Consider the following 26,309-nt stretch of genomic DNA (forward strand, 5'->3'; position numbering starts at 1 on the left):
AATGGGAAATGTTGATAATTTTATCCACTGTTTAAGTTTTGTCTACAAATAGTGGGAGTCTGTAAATTGCAGAATGGGAAGGCTTTTAATACTCTTTTTTTGAAAAACTTCTGCCTTACACCTATTAAAATAATTTTTGGGGGGATTACAAATAGTTTTTCTTTTTACCTGGGAGGGAGTTGTGGTGGCATTTTATGCAAAAAAATGTTGTGTTTTAACAAATATACTGGTTTTTATCATAATGAATTTCCTGTATACTTCTACATACTTCATACTTCTAGATAGGTACTAAAATTAATGACAAATACAGAAAAATAATGTGCTTTGCGCCAATCAATATGTCTTTTAAATATATCAGTTGAAATTACAATGAATTGCCTGTATATTCCTACACGTAGATGGGTCATTGTGCTAATGACAAACAAAGAAACCAACTGTGCTTTGTGGTGGTCATTATGTGACAGTGTAAAATACAGTGGTAGTCCTAATAGTGACAGAGGAAACATTGGCACTTAACCTGCCGTCATGAAAATGTTGGCAGGCTAAATGCCGGCACTTCTTTTATGCTGATAGGTTGACAATGTGTAAATTGTGACTGGCAACATGCAGAATGTCGCCAATCACAATGCCGACATTAAAAGACAAATGCCGACGGGTCTGGGATATAGCCGACGGCATTGCTCTTTTAATGTCGGCATTGCCATCGCAGGATAAGTGCCGATTTCCTATATCACAATTATGTACCCTACCAGTAAACTTTGTAAGGAAAATAAGAAAAAAAGATATATCAGGCAGGCAACAATGTACTACTGAGTACACTGCGAAGCAGCAAATGCACTGCACAAATATAGCATATTATCTGCTACTAACAGAAGAGCATCCATAGTCATTCTTCAAAGAACAAAAAGTGTCTGAGTGGCTGTAGTGCTATAAACATGTGACATTTGTTAGTGCTTCATTATACAACAAGCACTGTAATTGTCCTAATTCTTCTGCTGGCGTTATTTTTTCTGTGTTTTTTATGCAAAATAGAGGTGATTCACAAAGTAATTTGAAGAATTTCAGAATTGGCTGAAGTGATTCGCACATCTCAAATTTGGGGATAGATACATATTAATATTTTTGTACAGATTAACTTATACTTAGTCCCCCCTACACAAACTGTAAAATAATTTGATTCTTTAATTCCTGTGGCATTTTTCAAAGCGCAAAGTAGGTTAGGGAAGGCATTTGCTTTGGGATCTGGATTCAAAATTGGATAAAGTTTAATACTGTTACAAGTGTATTTAATAATTAGTCCTTTTTAATGTTAACTGTTAAAACAGAACTAGACAGAAAAGATTACTGTACTTATTTTAAAACTTCACATAAGAGGCATTCTTATATCTGAAATTCATAAATGGCTACCATATACTGACTTACATCAGTTGTGTACTCTTTGCTTTGGCTGACTATGAAAATGTTTTACAAAGTGGGCTATACCTTCATCACCCATAGTTATAACATTTTTGCTCCCATGGCGATATTTTTCCTGCTGCCCTATACCATTCTTACGGCAACACCCATTGCATTCCATCCATTCTGAATAAATGCATAGAAGTAATTTTGACCTATTTAATTGTTTATAATAAGAAAATAAATCACTTCTAGTATACAAAATAAAAATAGAACTAAATAAATAAATGTATTCTGCCTCCTTAGGCACACGCCTACAGTATGTGGCCCACAGTTGCAAACTTTCCTGGAATGTCTGGGTGACTCCCAAATTAGGGGTCAGTCCCAGCGAGGACTCCTGAGAGAGCAAGCAATTCTTATGGAGAACCATTACCTGCCACATGGTGGATGGGTACATGACGAAAATTGTGTCATCAAGCTCCCCACACACCCTTCAGAAAACCAGAAAACACATTGGCGGGCGTATGAATTGTGTAATCATTCTCTTGCCCCTCGGTATTTATTGAGACCAAATATATATATATATATATATATATATATATATATATATATATATAATATAAATGCTTTGTGGCGTGTGTTAGTCTGTCTGTGTGTGGAAAAAATAAAACCAAGCTGCAGCGCCACCTGCTGGGCGGAGTTATACACTGACCTACTAAATTCTGTGTGTGTGGAAAAAAAAATTCAGAAAGGGCTGAAATTTGGTATACTAAGATGTTTTTAAGTTGTTCATTTAATTTGCTAATTGTTGAAAGTGTTTATAAAGATTTAAAAAAAAAATATATATATTTCTTGAAGGAGAAGTGACAGTTGGGAGTGGTTGGTGGTTGCCGGGGGTGACAGTGGGGAGTGGTTGGTGGTTGCCGGGGGTGACAGAGTGAGAGGAGTGTGATACTCAGGACCGCTGAGAGAGATCCCTGTGTCTGGATAGACATCTGGATAGATGTGGCGATGAAAATGAAGGATGAGGTGATGGAGAAGAATGATGAGGTGGTGACATGTGGACAAAACCACGTTAAAAAAGGGCGCTTACGTCGGGAAGTAACGCTCTTCCCCTGAGGAGGCCTGGGCTATGGCCCAAATGCATGACAAGAACCTTTTTAACACCTTAAGTAGCTTGATTTGACTAGAATGCATGAGTATCATGCACGGGTTAACTTGTATATATATATAAATATATTGTAGTTTAGATTATATGTGACCATTAGTTTGGAAGATGTGAAGTTCTCTACAAGTCATACCGTTATAGATGATTTTCCCGCTGTGTTTCCATGCTTCAGCAAAGATTTTGCCAGTTTTCTTTGTGACACAATCTGCATAAACAGAGAAGAAAAACAGGGACATAGAACTTATGTAAAAGAGGCATCGGATCATTTTAGCGGATTCACTCAAACCAAAATATAATGTTTACATTTATATTTCAAAAAAGTAAAATATAGATCAATATTGCAATGTAATTAAATTATAATTTTAGTTTTATTTATCAATTTGCTATGATGTATTTGCAACTCATTAGATATTTTGTGCAGCTCTGTAATACCATATAGAAAATAAATCTGCATCTGCAAGCTATGATCAGTGGTCTGCATCATATCTGCACAAGGACATCTATGTCCTACACTGGAACACAGATGATTGGGGCATATTTTCTTCAGCCTACAATTTTATTATTATGCCTACCTTTATGGTGGGACAAGAGTAAAGTAAAACTAAGGATAATTCAGGTAGAGGGCATGGCCAGTCTCTGGCTGCCCTGGTGATACAATATTACAAATTAGAGAAGTGAAGTGAAGCCAACTCTGGCTTACACCAGCAGTATCCAATTGAGGGCCAATGACATTGGTTCTGTGGAGACTTGTCAACAGTCACTGAAATAGGAGGCTGAAGCAGCTGTGACAAGTATGTGATTATGGGTAATCACTGGAGCTTCTAGCTGGGTACTTAACTGGACCATCTTGCTGAAGACACCATTAAAGCATCTTGCTAGGCACTCCACTGGGTAATCTAGCTGGACACAGACTGAAGCATCTTGCTAAATACACAACTGGGGCATCTGCCTGGGGAAATCACTGTGCATAATACTTATTTTACTTACTTTATTTGTACATCTTGACTGTAAAAATTACTTTTAATATTATATCTTATTTTTAATATTACTAAAATATTTCATATTGCTGGTCATGATAATGTAAATATTATATTGAGTATATAAATATTGGGTTGGATGTGGTGGCTTGGGAATGTTGATCAAGTACTGTGCATACTGAATATATAATTGTCTATTGCCCCATGTAAGTAACATTTTTTGCCATATATGTTGGTAATTCTTAGATTAAACTGCAATACATATATTTAAAATTATGCTTCTATTACAAAATGCAGAATCAACCAATAGCAAAATAATTCACACCCTCTATTTTATCTAACCATATTTATCTCTTTTGACACCAGTCCCAGAACTGAGGTACCAATCACATGCTCAGAGGAGTGTGGGCACTGGGAGGCAAAATTATGCTACCAGTTACAGGGTCAGACTGGCCCGCCAGGGAGCCAAAACCTGATGGCTCCGGCCCCTTTATTGTGGTGGGAGCAGGGTACTTAAAAAAAAAAAAAAAACTTACCTGATCGAAGCGCTGATGCCCATCCTCCATGCTCCGTTCACACTGAATGTTGGGTGTGACGTCATCACGCCCGACGTTCAGTGAGGAGCGGCACAGAGAGGAGCCAGCAAGCAAGCAAAAAAGTCAGAAGAGAACAAAAGAAGAAAAGAGAAGAGAGAGGCCAATAAAGGTAAGTAAAGGAGTGCATGGGGGGAAAGCAGAATTGCACAGAGTGATAAAGGGGGAGGGGGGCAAAATGGAACAGAATGATAGGGGGGGGCAGATTGGCACACAGTGATAGAGGGGAGGATGCACAATGGCACAAAGTGATAAGGGGGGAGCAGAATGGCACAGAGTGATAAGGGGGGGAGCAGAATGGCACAGAGTGATAAGGGGGGGCAGAATGGCACAGAGTGTTAAGGGGGGAGAAGCAGAATGGCACAGAGTAATAAAGGGGGGAGAAGCAGAATGGAACAGAGTGATAAAAAGAGGGGGGGGCAGAATAGCACAGAGTGATAAAGGGGGGAAAGCAGAATGACACAGTGATAAAGGGGGGGAAGCAGAATGACACAGAGTGATATAGGGGGGGAAGCAGAATGACACAGAGTGATATAGGGGGGGAAGCAGAATGGCACAGAGTGATATAGGGGGGAAGCCAGGGCCATCTTTTCCATTGGGCACGATGGGCAGCTGCCTGGGGGCCCCACGGGCAAGGGGGTCCCATAAGCAGGGCTCTTAGTGAGAATAAATAATCCTGCAAAAGAAAAAAACCTGCAAAAAAACCTACAACGGTCACTGAGCAAGTACATCTATCTATCTCTATATATCTATATCTATATCTATATCTGTACCTCTATACATCTATATATCTATATCTATATTCATATCTAGGGGCCCCGGTGCACTGTTTTGCACGGGGGCCCATAATGTTGTTAAGATGGCCCTGGGGGAAGCAGAATAGCACGAAGTGATAAAGGGGGAAGCAGAATAGCACAAAGTGATAAGGGGGGGGGGGGGCAGAATGGCACAGAGTGATAAACTGTGCATGAACTGCAGTCATTTTTGTATTCTTTCATACAACATTAAGTATTTTGAAATTTAGACAGCAAGATAAGTGATTGCTGGTATAAACCTTGTGGTGCATGAATAATCTAATGAACATGACTAAATCAAAGAAATCCTCCTGAATTAGTGTGCTGACAACTGCATCTACCTAAATAGAAACACAATACATGGTTGTATAACCCAACAGAATCTACTTATATAAATGATATATCGGACAATTAAACATATTTATTCTTTAACATGCATTCATATTCATGTAAACCATCTGGCACAACTTCCAATAATATTTTGTGGTAAAGTGCATTTAATATACAGTGAGAGCAGGCAATGTTCTTGCCCATTGTCTTTCAGCATTCATAATTCAGTGAGCAAAAGGCAGACTACATTATTCTTACCTGAATAATTACACTTTCTTAATCATGTATCTAGTGTCTTGACTTGGTGGACATGTAATTTAGTGCTTCATTGCAAAGCTCCCCTGAATATCCGTGTCAGACTTTAACACCTCAGTGGTGTTGGAAACTATAACCTTCATAAGCACATTTCTATAAGAACTGCTGTTATCTAATCCAGAGTGGACACATTTGGCTAAGTATATGTGAGAAATGACACAGTGTATCAATGAATATAGGAAATGAAATTAAATCTCTATTAATTGTGTTATTTTGAATCTAATGATACAGTGTCTATACTAATGGGTACTTTCCCCATCTAACTATAAGTGTCACAATTAAGTGACTACCGGCTTCCCGAAAGGGTATTTTTAACAATCTTTATCACTTATCTTTTATTTCTCATCACCTCTCTATTTTAATATTCGCCGACCTTAATGATATCTGGTCTAATTGATTTTATAGATGATTTCTAATAAAATTTGTTTTTAAATTCTCCAATGGACTGAAGTGCCTCAGTCAACAACCTCTTCTAGGTGATCTGTTTCACCACTCTTTGGGCTAGATTTACTAAGCTGCGGGTTTGAAAAAGTGGGGATGTTGCCTATAGCAACCAATCAGATTCTAGCTGTCATTTTGTAGACGGTACGAAATAAATGACAGCTAGAATCTGATTGGTTGCTATAGGCAACATCCCCACTTTTTCAAACCCGCAGCTTAGTAAATCTAGCCCTTTGTCTTGATACATTCAAAAGCAGTCAGTATCATTCATGCATGCAAAAAACAATTTAATTTACAACGCTTACATCGCAACATAGTTTGTCCAAGTGCAGATTGTCTATTAGATCTAAATAGGACCACTGTGCCGAATTTTTAACATGAATATATTTCTGCATTCAAATTAATTTTTATAGACAACAGATAACAACTATACTCTTCATGTACGTACAGACATATAAATTATACCTAATTTGATGATGGTTAATCGAAATGTTGTAGAAGTCTGTTAATTAATTTGAATGATACAGATACACTTACTTGCCCCAAAGTGCACTCCATGCCCCCAAGGAAATCTGCATCTTTCAGGCCGTTGTGATTGCTGCTAATGTCATGAACTTCAAATCGTAGGCGTTGAACTTCTTCAAAATAAAAATCGACGGTGAAAATTTTAGAGAAAATAGGGTTGATGCATGTTCTGATGACCTCTGTTCTGTCCACCTGCGAGTAAATAGTAAAATGATCAGAACATTTTCTTAGATATACAGTAATATTAAAAAAAAACATAAAGAGAAAAATAATTTTGCTAGTATAAAATGCTGACGTAAACTTGTCAAAAAAATATGGTAAAAGAGCCCTTTTTGTCAGCCAAGGTCTTTCTTTCAAGATAGATAGATAGATAGATAGATAGATAGATAGATAGATAGATAGATACAAAGAAAGATAGATATGAGATCGATATATACAACAACCATAATTTAATTGGTTATTGCTGTTAAAAACTGTGCATGAACTGCAGTCATTTTTGTAGTCTTTCATACAACATTAAGTATTTTGAAATTCAGACAGCAAGATAAGTGATTGCTGGTATAAATATTGTGGTGCATGAATAATCTAATGAACATGACTAAATCAAAGAAATCCTTCTTTCTTCTTAAGGGACATTTTATGATTTGCGGCATACAAAACACCAATGGAAGGCACTGGCTTCCAACTTCTTATGAATGCAGACATTCTATATCTTAAATTTGTGGGCATTTTAACTATTAGAGCATATTTGCTATTAATATGTAAAGGTCACAAAGCATTTTCCTCACACACACAAAACCTCAGAGGTTGCTGATAATAAAGAGTCAGCTCATACCACTAATCCAAATATCATCATAATAAAAATATTAACATAAAATAAAAAGTCCTAATGTCTTCTCATTCACAATTTAGTTCAGACATAAATATATATATATATATATATATATATATATATATATATATATATATATATATATATATATTACAGAGCATTGCCTCATTAAAAAAAACATTAATATAGGTGATAAAGTGAGTATTTATGTCCTTTATGGTAAACCATCCCTACAAAGGTCCTTAACAGAGATCAGCGAAATGGTCAAAAGTGTTTCATAAAATATTTGCCTATTACTCATTTGGCCACAAAACTTCGCTGTTTACAATCCTATTCTAACAACACCACAAAGCAGAATGAATCGACTGTCATCTTTACAGCTGTATTAATGGCCAATATATTCCATGAAATACAAATTTACGAATACAGGGGCTGATGCAGAGTTGGATCCAAACAGACATAACTTACTCTTTAAAAGGAGCATGGAAAACAAGTGTATTTCCGCCCATATGAGTTGTATGCATCACCAGTTGACATCATCACCATCATCATATTTGCACCTGGCCGATAGCAGTTGCAAACATCTGCCTCCTAACAGATGTGTATATATGCATGTTTCTGCAAGTCTGCATGAGCCAACTTTGTAAGTACACGCCTTTAGTGTATCCGGCCTGCACATGCACGCTCGTCCTACCTCCCCTGAAGTATATGCATGCACCCACTTTCTTGACATTTGCAGAGCAATTTCACACAAGATACTCTATACAAACTGGTGTATATCCCACTTTGCAACAGCTCACTGGGCAGAATGACATTCCGTGAAATGACAAAGCAAGAGTGGAACTTGAAGATTACATCACCAAAACTTCACAACTCTGCGATACTCGATTATATATAATCTCTAGTCCTTAACACGTACAACAACACTACACAGTTGGAAAACATTGAAATATCTGAAAAAACTATTGAAAGGATCCTCCAATGTCACTTAAAAAAACTGAAACAAGTGCTCATCACAGAGATCTGTCAACAGCTAACTGAGAAAACCTGCCCTTCCCCCATACTGCATATTCAGATACGGCTGCTGAGAAAACCTGTCACTCAATGTGCTAGAATTGAAAGCATCTGAAAAACATAAATTGTTTTATGCAACTTTATTTTAATAAAAAAAATGCTTGATGCCAGTAATGCTTCCTATTACATTGTATCACAGTTCAATCTTAGCTGTAAACTCATTCTAGCAAGGTCTTTAAATTTTCTTTTGCACCAAAATGCAATTTAATTGTCCATTTACGTGGAAGCAAACGTGCCTTGTTACCCAGTACATGAAGGTAGACCAGTCATGTCAAAGCAGTGCCTACTTCCTTGTTTAACCATCATTTTTTCTTTATCAAATGTAACTTTTATGCTTGTTACCCCTTACTAACCATAGCAGTTATTGCTTTCTGGACAATAAGGGGACTTCAGTGCTGCTTTCACTTCAAGTTTAACATGTATGGATTTTATCATATTGTATGCTGTATACTGCTGTACTTACACAGAACTGTGCCACATTTACAAACATAAGGAAAGTGCTTGGCTAAGCAGCCTATTAGGAATATTTTACAGGAAGAAAACTAATGCAAGTAGACCAGTGACCCAGCCCAAGGTAGCCAACTATGTGACCAGCCCGGGGGGGGGGCAGATGCCTTTCTGCCCCCCAGTCCAGCCTGCCCCTGCATGGTAAATATTTACAGGCATTAAGCAAGGTCCATATTTAGAGTAGACACATTTTAAGTGAATACACCTTCAATTGGGCCATGTTCACCCAACATGGAATATGTCCCTCTATTCAATACTTAATATTTCCGTAAATTAATGAGACTAAACTACTAAATAATTTGACAAAAGCACATTTGCCACCAAAAGAGTATAATAAGATGTGTTTTCAATGTTGTAGTGTTTTAACCAGGGAATACATGTCTTATCGAATAAAGTAGATGAGTTATTCATAATGCAAGTAATATGTTCCATTTTGCAGGTATACCAATCTCTGCTTTTTACAGCTGTAATAGAGGAAGGTCGGGGGATCTCCATGTCGTAGAAATTTAAGAAGTTGCAGCACTGCAAACAATCAATATAGTTAGGTACTTGTATTGGTAGCTGTAGAAGAAAGAATTCTGGTGGAAGACATGCTAATGTCAGTGAGAGTCTTAAAATGACTTTTTATCTCAGCCAAAAACTTTGAGTTAGGATTCTGGTTCTGTTATCTGTTTCTGTTACCCTCAGGCCTGGAGCTTCCATTAGGCAACCTTAGGCAGTTGCCTAGGGCGCCGGGACCTGCAGGGCGCCACTGACTAGGTTTTCTAATCTAGTCAGCGGTGTTTGGGTGAAACGCGTTGACAATTGTGCAGTACTGTTTTTATATGGTTTATTTTTTGAGGAAGAGAACTTTACAGTTATATCACCTACAGCGGAACGCGAGCGCAAGTTTGTGTCCCAGCCGAACAAACCGGAAGTTCAGCATTTGGACCACAAGTTGCGTTCCAAATCACAGGAAATGACAGTAGACCGATTCAATGGGCCAGAGTTGGCGGTGCACCGCGTTCATTTGAAAGAAAAAACTTATCATTTGGGGCTCCTGCATGTTTGTAAAGATCCTGGACTGCCACCATCTTCATGAGGGACCTTTTTATCTTTTTTTATTTGTAAGTTCTTAATATATTTTTGACTATTATGGACCTTTTTATCTTGTGCATGCACATTTTAGATTACCTATTTGGCATACATTTTATCTCGATGGAAGCTTTTCTTTTCCTTGGACATTTATTTGATTGATATATCTTTGGACTTTGCCTATTTAGTATTCCATCTATCACATTCCTTTTCTCTTTGCCTACAGAAGATTTCGTATAGATTTTGTTATGTTACTGTTTTTATTGTCACATATTACTTTTTGCCAATTAGGCAAATATAAGAAATTATTTATTAGTACCTTAATCAGTGGATAGTTTTATATCCACACTACATTAATTCTACTGCATTGTCCCCCCCCCTTTTTTCTTTTATGTCATACTTTTGCGCCGTGGGTCCTTTCTAGTTTGTTTGTTTTGTTTTACCTTGCTGGGGAAATTTTGGAATTCGTCCGCTATAGACCCACACTGGCAGCTCTATATATTACACATCTCAGAGCAGCGCTGTTGTTCCTTATTCCTCTTTTTACAGCGGTGTTTGGGACAGAGTACAGCGGTGGAATGGCGCCTGCTGTTTTACATTTTTTTTAATGGATGCGCCCGCCGCACTCACACATGAACACTGACGGGGTGGGGGGCTATCTTCATATTTTGCCTAGGGCGCCAAGAACCCTAGCACCGGCCCTGGTTACCCTGTGTATGAGAGCTCTCTGCTTTCACTTAGGCTGAGCTGCACTGAAGGTGTGTTAACTTCATTATCCTGATTGGTTGCCTGCACTATTTAAGGCTTAACACTCCATCTTTGCTATTGATAGTGTTTTGCTTCTAGCAATAGTGTACTAGTTCATGTGCTGTAATATCCTGAGTCTGCATGGAGATCTAATTAATGTGTAGTTGTGTGTAATATGTCATTGCAATAATATTACTTTACATTGAACCTGCTAAAATGTTAAACTTTTTTAAAAAATGGAAATATTGTGTACTGTGTATTTTAATCAAACAACTTTTATTTTTCTCCATGTACTTATCATGACAGCAGATACACTGATCAGCCACAACACTAAAACCACCTGCCTAATATTGTGTAGGTCCCCCTTGTGCAGCAAAAAGAGCTTTGACTCGCCTAGGCATGGACTCCACAAGACCTCTGAAGGTGTCCTGTGTCCTTTAAGTACTTTTGTCCTCAAACCATTCCTGAAGAATATTTACAATGTGGCAGGGCACATTATCCTGCTCAAAGAGGCCACTGCCATCAGGGAGTACTGTTGGCAAGAAGGGGTGTAGTTGGTCTGCACAATGTTTAGGTAGGTGGTAAGTGTCAAAGTAACTTCCACATAAATGCCAGGACCCAAGGTTTCCCAATAGAACATTGCCCAGAGCATCACACTACCTCCGCCGGCTTGCCTTCTACCCATAGTGTATCTTGGTGCCATTTCTTCCCCAGGTAAACGACGCACAGACAACCAGCCGCCCACATGATTTAAAAGAAAACATGATTTATCAGACCAGGCCACTTTATTTTATTGCTCCATGATCCAGTTCTGGCTCTCATGTGCCCATTTTATGCACTTTTGGAGGTGGATGGGGGTCAGCATGGGCACTCTGAGGCTTTCAGCCCCATACACAGCAAGCTGCAATGCACTGTGTGTTCTAACACCTTTCTATAATAGCCAGCATTAACTTTTTCAGCAATTTGTGGTACACTAACTCCTTCTGTGGTATTGTACTAGACGGGCTAGGCTTCACTCCCAACTTGTATCAATGAGCTTTGGGCACCCATGATCCTGGTTCACCAGTTGTCCTTCCTTGTACCAGTTTTGGTAGGTACTAACCACTGCATAGTGGGAACACCCCACAAGACCTGCTATTTTGGAGATGCACTGACCTAGTCATCTATAGCCACCACAATTTGGTCCTTGTTATTTTTGTTCAGATCCTTGCGCATGCCCACTTTTCCTGCTTCCAATACATCAATTTCTAGAACTGACTGTTCACTTTCTGCCTAATATATCTAACCCGTTGACAGGTGCCAATGTTATACACTTCACCTGTCATTGGTTTAATTGTTGTGACTGATCGATGTATGTTTCCTCTTGATTGTAGTTTGCTCAGTCCTGCTTTATGTGAAACTATCACAAGAAATATATTTTGTTTTTCTGTGCCATGCAAAAATAAAGTGTCAGATTGATTGATTTGTAGTTCACAAGTGACATTATCTAAATGATAAAAATCCTAAATATTTCATAAACGAGGCTTAGTGATATACCTATAATGATCAAGAAAGCCAAAGCAAGGATCTTAGGCATATAGCCCACCAGACCCCACCAGAAGGATCATTTCAGATCTGGTTCCCGATGATCTGACTCCTCACTTTACATTGGAACAATCACAGAAATATGAGCTTAAATTTTTCTTGGAACAGGTAGAGGAATAAGAGGAATATAATAAACTTGCAAGTTGCAAGAAACAGGGGAAACAGATTATTAGCAATAAACATCGCTGCCATTATTTAGTTTGATTTTATGACATGGGAAGGCTCATCTTCCCAGACGGGTGGGTGTATTTGGAGGATTCACAGTATTTACAACATTGAAACGGATGCATTAGCTTTTATGGTTTGTGTGCTACAGTTGATTTAAATTTATTAGAATATGACATCTTTTGTTTTTGTTGTTATTGATGGGTTTTTTTATTGGTGTATTTTTTATGTGAGCCACTCCTTGTGTTTCTTGTCCATTAGGGAACAATACTTTAGTCTTGAGCTTTGTGTTTTTAGTGTATAATCAGTATACAGTATTATTTCCATGAAATCACTCTGTTGTCATTTTCAAGTGGTACTAAATGTTTTTAATGAGCTCCGGATGCTTTATTTAGTTCACTAGGGCTTTCTGATGGCAGGAAAAAAAAAGCAACAGAACATTTCAATGAAAATGGTCAATTGTTGTTTAGCGCCTCAATATAGCCTTCAACTGTTTAGATAATTATATTATTAAACTATTATATGCTATATGCATATATACTACATTATTGCCTTTTCATAGTGTGGAGGAGTCAAAAATGAACTATCTTACTTGAACCTTAAGTAACTCTTGAGCATTACTGAAGGTGTTCAGTAAGACACTGTTGTTTCTTAACAAGCTTTACACATGAACAGAAAGGACTACGGTGGCTAAGTGGTTAGCACTTCTGCCTCAAAGCAATTCCCAACCATGGCCTTATCTGTGAGGAGTTTGGATGTTCTCCCTGTGTTTGCGTGGGTTTCCTTCGGTGCTCCGGTTTCCTCCCACACTCAATAAACATACTGGTAGGGTAATTGGCTGCTAACAAATTGATCCTAGTCTGTGTGCGTGTGTGTTAGGGAATTTCGACTGTAAGCCCCAATGGGGCAGGGACTGATGTGAGTTCTCTGTACAGTGCTGCGGAATTAGTGGCGCTATAGAAATAAATGATGATGACTATTTAAATTATGCTCTGGTGATACTTATATAATCAGCTGCATATGTAGAATTGCTTAATTAATGGCAATGTGTTGCGAAGGAGAAAATGTGTACTACAATTTTGCAGAACTGATATCCTCTCCCCTCTCCATGTGCACTGAACAAGAAGGGCTGTGATATATCAGTACAACAGCTAATAACTGACAGCATCCCTTGACCTATTGTTACCCCAAATGCCTAGCGATCAGCATTCCGGAGTGCTAAATATAAAAGTGCTCAGAGGGGAACTGAAGTTTCCCTTAGGGCACTATATCGTCTGTGCCGCTCTACTACACTGGGCTCTGCACTCATAGCTTAGTTCCGGGAGGACAACTCAGATGCTGCATTATCTGTGAAAGTGGCTTCTCATTGGTCCTACTGCCCACACCTGGCAATCTACTTTGAGACATGCCTGTTAGGAAAGATATCTGTTGCAGGTGCTCTACCCCTAGAGCAAAGATCATCTTCAGGAGTGTAAAAAACCTTCTTAGCAAAAATCTAATTTTTTTTAAATAAGCTAGTATTCCTTCCCCTCCATGTTGACAATGATGAATGGTTTCTTGAGTATGGCGCAGCAACAGGAGATGTTTAAAGTATATCTTATTGCTCTTTAAACATATCTTCATGTGTCTATAAAATGCCTAAACTTCTATACACTGTGTGTACTGTTTTAAGGCAAAGCATATTCTATGAAAAAGGGCGTTTACATGAAAATTACTATACATTGTATCACCCCCCAAATTCCTGTCTTTACACACCAAAGATCACTTCCCAAACATTAGGCATACTCAGGAGACAGGTTCAGTGTTCGACTTTTTGTGACTATGGAGCCTATTTACTATTGATTGCACTTTTGTTCCACAGGGTCGCGCATGTACAGAGGTAATATATGTTGATTAACTCAGGGGAGAGCAGGAAGACTGCTAGAGGAGGATCTGAAGTTACTCTCCCTGTAGGATTAAATGGCCATCGCCATCTTCACATGGCGTTAGCAATGGGGAACTAGCTCCAAAAAACAAAGCTTTTTGAACGTTAAGAAATTTGCCCACACCGCAGTCCCCATTGAGTATTTTGGGAACTGCTGGTTTGTGTGGTAATTTGCTTAATCTTCAATATCTCCTGCGTTAGGATTTTGTTAAATGACCACTTTGCTTAAAAATGCCCAAACTGTGCTGCAAAATCCATTTCCACATGATTTAGGGCTTGATAAATAGGCCCCTATGTACTATATGTTGCAGGATACTAGTTAGAAAGTCTTGTTCTGGGTGTGAATTGCGTAAATGCTACAAGAATATGAAAATATAATAATACAATTATTTCTGAAACATAGAAAACAATAAAATATTTGTCTTAAATGACAATAAAATTGTCCTGTGTGCTTAGGTTTACAGTATTAGCCAATAAACGTTTATCACACAGTGCTGTCTATGTCTAAGAGGTTTCCAGAGCAATTTATTGTGTATCGTTATCTGTCCCTTGTATCAGTCATTATATTCCTTTCCTGTGATAGTTAGACTGTATGCTCCATTATTGATTGAGGTCAACAACTATTCTGCAAAAGACTAGAGAGAAAGCTACAGTTATATCAAAAGAGACAAATCACTTGACTGTATCAGATGCATTACACGGCCTTCTATATCTCATGATCAGCTAAAGTGTAAAGTGAAAAAGGATTATCTGAAAATGCACATATGTAGCTTAATTTGAGTTCATGTTGATCTTGATAAATAACTTTGAAATATTGGCTCTAGTAATCTGTGTTGGATGTTATATTTTTTTCTCTGGTTCAGTTTCTTAAGGGAGATAGTGATATGCAAATATTTAATTGACAATAATTTGCCACCTAATGTTTGTAATTGTCTACCAAGTACCCTCAATGTTGATAAATGTTTACCACGTACCACCAATTGTCATATAGGAAATTGTTTTTGTTTTCTATTGACTCTTGTTTTCCTTTTTTATTTCTATTTGGTCTTTAACAAGCACCATTTTTACCAATAAAGATAAGGAAATAGGTTTTAACACTTTAAACAAAATAATGATTGCCCCACCTTCACTTGAAAGTTATTGTTTTGAGAGTACTTGGGAACAGGTGATGTGGCTTACACTCACTCATGAGGATTGGTATTCAATTTGTCAAAATTTGCCTAAGACCTCAATATGTAACAGGACACTCATATAAATTATATTATTGGTGGTAACTCATCCCCTCCAGGATTTGTATCTTTAACCCATCACCATTGGACCTTTGTTGACACTTATATTGCCAGATTAGTACTTTTGCTAATTGAGCAGGGCCCTCTTCTTTCCTGTCTCTCTACCTAATCTTCTGCTACATCTTCAATGTGTAAACTATGTTGGGAGCGTTGAAGTCCTGGTATTTTTTGTTTATTGTTTTGTATGGTCCTACCAAGTATGGTCCACTGTCTGTATTATGTAAGCGCTGCAGATACCTTGTGGCGTCCTATAAATAAAGATTATTATTAATAATAATAATAATAATAATAATAATAATAATAATTTTGCTCACAACTGGTGGAGTTGCCCCAAGCTATAACAGTCTATTTTATAACATAATTGATCTGCAAGAAACCATAAATAGAGAGTATCAGATGCAGATTATCAGATTTAGTATAAAATGCAAGTATGCAGATTACAAACTTCAGAATCACATGCAGATTATGAGGTTTAGAATCATATGCAGATTATCAGGTTCAGGATAATATGCAGATGGATCTGCAATCAACAGACAAAAATATAGAAAGTCCCAATATCAGAGCATGAGGTTAACCCAAATCAGATGTGGTACTGCAAAATGTCACTGTGTACTTATCAACAGTATATAACAAAGTGCAGAGAATCCAAGATATTCCTAGACTCACAATCCTCCAGAACAGCCGGCCTCAATAGCAGTTGAAGTAGTCAGTAGGCAGTCCAGAATGGATGGGGAGTAGCTGAACACCATAGAGATGTACCACCCAACGTCAGCAAACAGAATGGGCTGTATAAATGGTTATGTTATAGCTGGTGCTGTATGTCACTTGTACAGGCATGCCAACATTCCAGATCCATCAATAGGAAGAAATGTGCCAGGAAGAGATCCGTGCAAAATTGCTGTGTTTTAATTGGTTTGGGAGTGTGGCTTTCGCAGAGAAGACTAGTGGCCAGTGCACAATACCAAGCCTATTCCTGGCTGCCTATTTATTACCATAATTTGACTATTGGTGGTCCAGTCCAGTGTGTTCATATATTGCACAGCCCCTAGTGTCCCATTGAAGCCACATATACTGCCCAGTGCATGGTGACCCAATTTGTGTATATATTGCCCAGGACCGTGTAGAGAATTGTGGCCATATATTGTCCAGTCCCTGATGGCCTTGTATTCTCGTATTTACCCAAGAGTCCACCTGTGCCCATATATTGCATAGTCTGGTGGCACCATGTTGCTATATTTGCCTAGTTCATGGTGGCCAAATTTGCCCATATATTGCACAGTCCCTGGTGGCCCATTTCTCCCATATATTGCCCAATCCATGGTGGTGCGGTAGGATTACCTACCTCCATCTATCTCCACTTCTGTACTGAACTCTAGCAGTGAATCAGAGTGATATTAGATCAGGCTCATTATGATCAGTTTCCTCTCCTCACCAAACTCTGGCTGAAAAGCTTAGTCACATTTCCATCAGGTCTAAGGATGAAATATTAACATTAATGAAATGACTATTAATGAAAGTAGGAACTTTTCATGTTCTGGTAGGAGCATGTTCATTGTGTTCATGAGAAGTTTTATTTGACTTTATCAAACTGTAGAAGGTTGGAGATGATTTGAATGCTCACAGAACAGCTCACACATAAGGCTAATAGGCCTACATCCCTATGGTTATGAGTATTAGACAGAGATGAGTTTTATATGTGTTAATAACTGTATCTTGCCATTATGCTGTTACTCAGTCTGTATTGTTTTAATGACAGATTGTTCAAACATGCATGACAGGTACACTTTAAAGACCATCACAGTAGATGTTGTATTGTTAATTAGAATTTCATTTCTAATATAATTTGGCCATATAGTGAAAATCAAAATTACAAACATCTTTCCTTTATGTGGTTATCAATGCCCTCTTACACACTGCAGTCATTTGGAACAGTGGTTAATGACTTTCTATTCTCTGGTGCTTAATCATTAAAATTAAAAAACGACTCAGAAATGTTAACATAATTGGACTGTAAAGGTCCAGATCCTCTCTAAATCAACATGGCTAAAAAAAGTAGGTGGGAATGAAAGCCTATGACACACATACAACATGCATACATATATATGTATATAGATAGATAGATAGATAGATAGATAGATAGATATGTATGTATGTATGTATGTATGTATATATATATATATATATATATATATATATATATATATATATACATATATACACACACACACACACAGATACATGGACTAATGTCCACCCCTGTTCATTATTGAATTGAGGTGTTTCAATCAGACCCGTTGTCAGAGGTGTATAAAATGAAGTACCTAGCAGTCTCTGTTTGCAAACATTTGTAAACAACATTTTGATACAAAATGGTACGATCTGAAGAGCTCAGTGACTTCAAGCATGGTACTGTGATAGGATGCCACCTTTGCAATAAGAAAGTTTGTGAAATTTCATCCCTGCTGGATATTCCACAATCAAATGTAAGTGATATTATTACAAAGTGGTAGTGTTTAGGAACCACGTGAAATCATAGAGTGTGATCAACTACTGCAAAGGCGTATGGTGCATAAAAGTCGCCAATGCTCTGCTGATTACATAGCTGATGAGTTCCGAACTTCCACTGACATGAACAATTAATGTAAGCACAAAAACTGTGCGTCAGGAGCTTAAGGGACTGGGTTTCCATGGTCGAGCAGCTGCATGCAAGCCTCACGTTCCCAAGATTAATGCCAAGCGTCGGATGGAGTGGTGTACAGTACACCGACAGTGCACTGTGGAGCAGTGGAAACGTGTTCTGTGGAGTGACGAATCACGCTTCTCTGTTTGGCAGTCAGATGGGCGAGCCTGGGTTTTTATCGGATGCCAGGAGAACATTACCTGTCTGACTGCATTATGCCATCTGTGAAGTTTGGTGGAGGAGGGATAATGGTACAGGACTGTTTTTCAGGGTTTAGGTTAGGTCCCTTATCAGTGAAGGGTAATCTTAAGGCTTTAGCATACCAAGATATTTTGGACAATGTTATGCTTCCAACCTTGTGGCAACAGTTTAGGGAAGACCCTTTTCTATTCCAACATGACCATGCCCCAGTGCACAAAGCAAGGACTACAAAGACATGGTTTGATGAGTTTGTGTGGAAGAATTTGACTGGCCCACACAGAGCCCTGACCTCAACCCCATCGAACACCTTTGGGATGAACTGGAACGGAGACTGCGAGCCAGGCCTTCTCGTCCAACATCAGTGCCTGACCTCATAAATGCTCTATACAATGAATGGGCACAAATTCCACAGAAACACTTCAACATCTGGTGGAAAGTCATCCAAGAAGAGTGGAAGCTGTTATTGCTGCAAAAGGGGGACAAACTCCATATTAAGATATATGTATTTGAATACAATGTCATTACAGTCCCTGCTGGTGTAATGGTCAAGCGTCCAAACACTTTTGTCCATATATATTTTATATATATATATATATACACACAGTGCTTTTTTTGCAAGAAGCATTAAGCTCTCAGCGCGCGACCACACTACCAATCACAAGCTGAGCAGCGCCACAAGCCGAGCAGTGCCATCACAACCAGTGAGGACGAAGTATGCATGCATCGGACTCGACAAACAAGCAGCCCGCATGCACCGTTTTCATGATTTTGCTGCCGACCTGCTGCGCTCGCCAGGGCGATTCAAGTCCACATTGACCAAACATCAAATGTTTTTGTTATTTTTAAAACTTGGAAAATCCGGTGAAAAGAGAAAGTTGCGGTGAGTTCTATGACGAAAAATGCAATGTATATATATATATATATATATATATAAATGAAAACGCACAGACATTCAGGCGCGTAACCTAATACTGAACAGATTTGGTTACGTTCCTCAAGGTATCTTCAGACACTGGCCTAATTGCAGGCGGCTGCCAATTCTCACAGACAGACGGTGAATCTGGAAACAATCTAGGAAAAAGAGCACATGGGACAGGGCGACAAAATAGTGTAATGTTGCTATATTGTCATGAGCCACAGCGGTACTCACAGCCGCCGCGGCTCGCTTCCTATTCTCCCCGGCGTCCCGGCCATCACCATGACGACTGAGACGTCACTTCCGCCCAACTCCCGACCGTTGCCACGGCAACGGTCGGACGCTTCTGCAGCGTGGCGCCCCAGCAGTATAGGAAGCCGGGCGCGCACGCGCATTCGTGAGATCAGCAATTAGCTTCAGCTGGTACTGAATTAACAGGTATTAGCCTGCAACTGTATACCTCAGGGATAAGCCCTGATTGGCCTGTTGGTATAGCAGGCAATTAGCCTGCAGGTGTGTATTCCCCAGGGGCAAGCTCTGATTGGTCTATGTCTGTATTTAAGGCAGTGAGGTCTGCAGCCTCACTGCCGGTTATAGCTTCTATTGCCAGTCTGCTGACCTGCTCTGTGCTTTGTTCCTGTCCATTGTATATTCTGTTGGATTGCCCGTGTATGACTCCTTGCCTGTATTTGGATCCTGCCTGTGTTTCTTGTGACCCCGACCTCTGGCGTGTTTACGACCTTCCTGTTTGCCCGTGACCCTTCACCTTAGCTTGGTTTATTGGATTTGTTGTCTGCTGCCGGCCCTTGACCAGTGCCTGCACCTCACTCCGCTTTCCTGGGTTCTCCCCAGCCGGTACGCACTTCACGACCCTCTGTCAATCTGCGGCCAAGCCTGTCCCCACTACTAGGGGCTCCAGTGAACACCTGACTGGCAGAGCAGACTCCGGGTTGTGCAGTATCGGCTAGGGGGGTTCCTAACATATATATAGCGGTATTAAGAGATAGAATAGTGCAGAAGGAATTCACATTTATATATATTGTATTAGACGTGAGAATCCCACACAAACAATGTGCAAAATGTGAATATATAGCAAATCATGAGTAGAGACTTCAAGCAATGCCCAGGAATGCTATTCCAATAGTGTAAATGCGTACCAGCTGACAGATCTTTAAAGCTTATCTGTATAGAGAACAACTTCATCCAGGTTTCCCTTGCTACTTCAAATGATGGCATTCCTTCTAGGACTGTGCTGCTTGATATCTTAACAGTGTACAAATTGGATATAAAAGGAAACCAACATAGTGTAACACTGTAAAATTAAAACATTTATTGCACAAGGAGTAAGTATCACACTTACATTAAAACAAATATAAAAGGCTTATCTGGGTTTATTTAAAGCAGTCAGTGGAAGATGGTATCATTTATATAGTTCAGAATGTAATGTCCAATAACCACTGCATGCCAGTAACTCCAGAGCAGGAAAAGGATGTAGCCACTAAAACACTGTCACTCAACGCGTTTCGTCTAGGTAAACTCAGACTTCATCAAGAGGTAACCACTTACCTCCTGATGAAGTCTGGTATATGGATGATACCATCTGCCACGTGACAGCTCTGTCATAAAATGAACTACAAATTCCACGGAGAAAGCCATTACCGGCAATTACATAAAAATACAGAGACTTCTGTAATGGCGGATTCCAGTAGGGATGAATTAGTATTGTGTGAGGATGATGTACACACTGATGAGGTTAAGGATGAGGGTGAGGATGATGAGAGTGTAGATTGCAGGTGGTTGGATCTAGCTGAGAGTAGGAAGCTAGCTGATGCTGGAATGCATATTAATAATTTGGGTGTAATTACATGTTGGCAATTTTATGTTTTTCTACAGTAAAGTTTCACCTTTATTAGAGAGGGGTTTTCTCTTTAAAAAGGTAAAAGATTTTTTTTTACATTTTTGTTACAGAGACTTCTGTAATTATGGATTCCAGCAGGGATGAATTAATATTGTGTGAGGATGATGCGGAAAATGATGACAACAACACCTTGCCACTGCAGAGTTCATTGACAGCACTGTTAGCACTGCCTTAAGTCTATTGTTAGCTTATTTTGTAGAGGGTCCAAACAAACCAAGCACTTAAGCCATTAAAAGTGGCACTCCTTGTCGCTGAAGTGCTTAGTGTGTTACACTGTGCATGTCCTTTTTAAGATTCAATATAAGGGTGGGTGGGAGGGCCCAAGGACAATGCCATCTTGCACAACTTTTCTTTCCTGACACTGCTGTGTGTCGCTGACAATGTTTCCTAGATGTGATATAAACTGCTGTGTGTTTGTGTCATTGCTCTTACAAGCCTCTTACTGCAGTCTTACAGTTCATTGACAGCACTGTTAGCTTAGCTGCCTTAAGCCCATTGTTAGCTTGTTTTGTGAGGGCCCAAACAAACCAATCACTTCAGACACAAAAGTGGCACTCCTTGTCACTAAAGTGCTAACTTTGCTAAACTATACCTGCTACCTCTCCTGTTTCTGTGTGAGTTTGTTAAAGTTTTTTAACATATGGGTGGGTGGGAGGTCCCAAGGACAATTCCATCTAGCACCACTTTTTTTTTCTGCCACTGCTGAGTGGCAATGTTTCCTAGATGTGCTATGAACCGTCGTGTGATTGTGTCGTTGCTCTGTCGCTTAGCATCCAGCCAGCTTGCTGCAGTCTTTGTCCGAAAACGTATAAAAATAATATTGTGACCTGTGAGGTGGTCCAAATTGACAGGAAATGACTAGAAATTAGTGTTATTGAGGTGAGTAATAGTATAGGAACAAACAAAATACCGATCCAAAACCATCAGGTCCAGATTCCAGTAGTTTATTCCAGTACGCAGTCCAGTCCAGCATTCCTCCTCCTAATGTCTGGTTTACAGGAATAGAGTTACCACTATAAGCAAGACACTCATCTGGCCTCCCAGTTTCCAGTACATCCCTGCCACAGCTAGCCCCAAGAGTCCCGAGACAGATCCCAGAAACCCTATTGGCATGACAGTTTGCACTGGCCCAATGGATCCGGCAGGGGAACATACCCCAAGGGCGGACTTAGTCCAAAGCCTAGCTGGATGCATGGAAAGACAGAAAACTACCCAAGAGCAAGTGATGGGATATTTGCTAGAACTATCTGCTTGTATGGCAAACCTACAGACCTCACTAACACGGTCACCTACACAAATCCCTTCAAAGAGTACCAGTGTCATTGTTGTACCAGGTCCACCGTCTTGGTTGGTTCTCCCAGCACCAACCAAATAAGATGGAGACCCAAAGAACTGTAGAGGGTTCCTGAACCAATGCAGTATTCACTTTGAGCTGCAGCCGGCTAATTTCCCACAGACCGAACTAAGACTTCTTATATTATCTCTCTTCTATCTGGGCAAGCCTTAGCCTGGGCATCTCCCGTCTGGGACTAGTCGGATCCCATCCTTTCAGACATCAATGGGTTCCTGATTCTCTTCAGATGAATATTTGACGAACCTGGGAGATCATCCTCTGCCGCTGCAGGACATCCTGCGGATGCGACAGGGCCGATCATCTGTAGGCCAATACGTAATCCAATTCAGAACCCTCTCATCAGATCTTTCATGGACGAATGGCGCACTAGTGGCAGACTTTTGGCAAGGTCTCTCAGACCTCATTAAGCATGAGTTAGTCACACGAGACTTGCCCACCAGTCTGAATGAACTGATCTTGCTATGCAATTGAGTAGATATGAGGTTCCAAGAGAGACTTTTGGAGAAAAGGGGTTCTGAGTATGTCAAGCCTCGTCAGGCACCTCAAGTCCGGTCCCTTTCTTCCCCTCAAGGAGAAACCACACAATTGGGCAGAGCCCGGTTCTCACCCACTGAGCGTGAGCGGAGGGTCAAGGAAAAACTCTGCATCTACTGTGGTGCTGCCATTCACTATCTGAAGTCTTGTTCCAAGAGGTAGAGAAACTCCATCTTCTAATCAACAGCGAGGAGGTTGGGTTAGAAATTACAGTTTGTTCTCCCCAAGCTAAAGACTGTGTCCTACCTCGAACTGTCTCAAAATTCTGTGCACATCTCTGCTCACTTGGACTCAGGAGCTACAGGCAAATTCATGTCAGCTCAGTTAGCCAAGCAATTAGCCATCCCTCTGTAGCTAAATCCTGATGTTCTTTGTTCTTAAAGTTCTCCAAGTTAAACTGGACTTCTCTTCCTCATACCATCCACAATCCAATGGTCAGACAGAAAGAGTCAACCAGGATCTAGAAACTTTTATCAGGCTCTATGTATCCTCCTCTCAGGACGATTGGTCAACTCTGCTTCCCTGGGCAGAATTCGCTCACAACTCTCACTATCATAATTCATCTTCTACTCCATTTTTCACGGTTTATGAACTTCATCTTTGAGTGTCAGTATTTTCCCCGTCTCCTTCAACTTCTGTTCCAGCCTCTGAAACAACACTGAGAAGATTTGAAGACAACTGGCGACAGGTCCAAGAATCCTTACTCAAAGCCTCTCACAACTATAAGATTCGAGCGGATAAAAAACGTAGAGCAATTCCTGACCTGAAAATAGGAGACAGAGTTTGGCTATCTAATCGCAATCTCCGCCTCAGAGTACCTTCCATGCAGTTCGCCCCTCACTTCGTCGGTCCATTCAAAATCTCCAAAGTAATCAACCCTGTTTCCTACAAACTTCAGTTGCCAGAGTACCTCAAGGTACCAAACACCTTTCACATTTCTCTTCTAAAACCACTGGTGTTGAACAGATTTTATTCTCCTAAAGCTGGTTCACCCCCCATTCTGAATGAACAAGGCGAGGAATACGAGATAAAGGCCATCGTGTACTCTCTCTTTCGACATAATCACCTGCAATATCTGGTCGATTGAAAGGGCTATGGCCCTGAGGTGAGGTCTTGGATTAAAGCCTCTGATGTTCATGCTTCTGCCAAAATTTCATCAGAAATTTCCTGCTAAGCTCCATCTTAGGTGTCCAGTGGCCGCCTTTCGAGCTGGGGTTCTGTCACAAATCGGGTTCTTACTCCTATTTACTGTCTGCAGTGTTGGAGGGTGCCATCTTGGGTAAGACATTTGCTAAACATCCTGCTGAGTCTGATATCATCCACCAATTAGCGTCCTCTGCAGACTATAAGAGTCTCCTCCTACACTCAGCAAATTGCTAGTGCAACACTTTCCTAGTTCCTGGTTCCAGACTACCACAGTTGTTATTTGTTTGCTGCTTAATCCTGCCCCGTGTATACAGATCTCAACCATCAACCCTTCGTGTGAATTCAGCTACATCCTGTTTGCTGCTTCATACTGCCTGCTGTATACAGATTTCACCCATTTACACCTGAGTGAATTTAGCCTCATCCTGTTGCTAATACATGGACTTCAACCATTTACTCTCTGATTGATTTCAGGTTCATCCTGATTGCTGTTGTATGGACTTCAAACCATTAACCTTTTGTGAAACATCAGCTTCATCCTGGTGCTGTTATATGGACTTCAAACCATTAACCCTTTGTGTAAATTCAGCTTCACTCTTCTTGTTGAAATAAAGACTTTGGCTTTTTATTTCTCGTGTGGATTCACCTTCATTCTATCTGCTCGTGTACAGTTTCCAGCTGTTACCTCCTGTGTTGATCCTCCTCTCATCAATCTATTCCTGCCTCTCCAGTAGGAGAGGCAAATTCCTGCCTCTCCAACTGGAGAGGCCTCCAGTTCCAGGCCTACCTCAGGTTCTGAGTTGTCCAAGGCCAGCTCCAGGATTATTCTGTTCAGGAGGTTGCCACCCCTTGTATAGTCTCTGCCTGAGTTCTGAGTCTTCCCAGTCTCAGTTGTGGTACTATATTCCTCTGAGTTTCTGAGTTCTTGGCGGTATTAAGTCTCTGGTCGTTAAGTCAGGTTCTCCCTGTTCCCACGTCCAGGTTCCAGTCCATCAGGTCCAGATTCCAGTCGTATATTACAGTACGAGTTCAGTCCAGCATTCCTCCTCCTAACGTCTGGTATACAGGAAAGAGGTACCTCATGAGCAAGATACTCATCAGGCCTCCCAGTTTCCACTACATCCCGGACACAGCTAGCCATAAGGGTCCCAAGACGGATCCCAGAAAACCTATTGCCATAACACCGGTGTAGGAAGACGGGGAGGAGGGAACCAGGGCCCTTGACCCTCTACATCTGTCATGCAGTGGGCCACATTATCTCCATGGGCCCCTGTGCAAAATGGTAGTTCCACCTTTGATTGACTGACATGATGATGCAGTTGCAGTTATCTTATCCTTTGATATGCTCACTAGATGACACAAATGGTATAATGAAGATACTACTACCTTTTTTCATAATTGCACTCTGCACCTCCCGGACGGGATGTTGAAAAGTAGGCAAATAGAACTATGTCATTTTATGCACGTCATCAAGTTTCACCCATTTCCTGATATCATGCAATCTGCATACTCAGTCACAGTGAGGTCACAGAGCAGTATCCCCCAAGACAAGACTCTCTTCTACTGGCTTGTCTGCGTAGCTTTCCTGCATGTTTATTAGTATGCTGCCTTATTACTGTGCAGCTAGTAAGTATGAAAGTCTGTCCATCTCTAAGTTTAGAAGTATGACTGACTTTTAATCACAATCAATGTCTCACAGTGCTGCTATTCTGATATCAGGGCAATGCAATGCCAACTTCTGAGTGGTTATAGCTGAGTGGTCCTTTTCATATGCCTCATCTATAGTGTAGAACAAATATCAGCCAAATGGCCACAATGCAGCATTT

General features: G+C 40.1%; 1 protein-coding gene across 1 annotated transcript in view; it reads right to left on the reverse strand.

Annotated features, from left to right (window-relative positions):
* Window positions 1-26,309, reverse strand: part of CPNE4 (copine 4) — a 339,071-nt gene that overhangs the window by 144,431 nt on the left and 168,331 nt on the right. The window contains exons 3-4 of the mRNA XM_075212441.1: window positions 6,551-6,730; window positions 2,697-2,768 (exon numbers count right to left, since the gene is read on the reverse strand). Of these exons, the coding sequence (XP_075068542.1) occupies window positions 2,697-2,768; window positions 6,551-6,730 (252 nt within the window). The remainder of the gene's footprint in view (window positions 1-2,696; window positions 2,769-6,550; window positions 6,731-26,309) is intronic.

Source organism: Mixophyes fleayi, chromosome 5 (genome assembly GCF_038048845.1).
Source record: "Mixophyes fleayi isolate aMixFle1 chromosome 5, aMixFle1.hap1, whole genome shotgun sequence".
NCBI lineage: Eukaryota > Metazoa > Chordata > Amphibia > Anura > Limnodynastidae > Mixophyes > Mixophyes fleayi.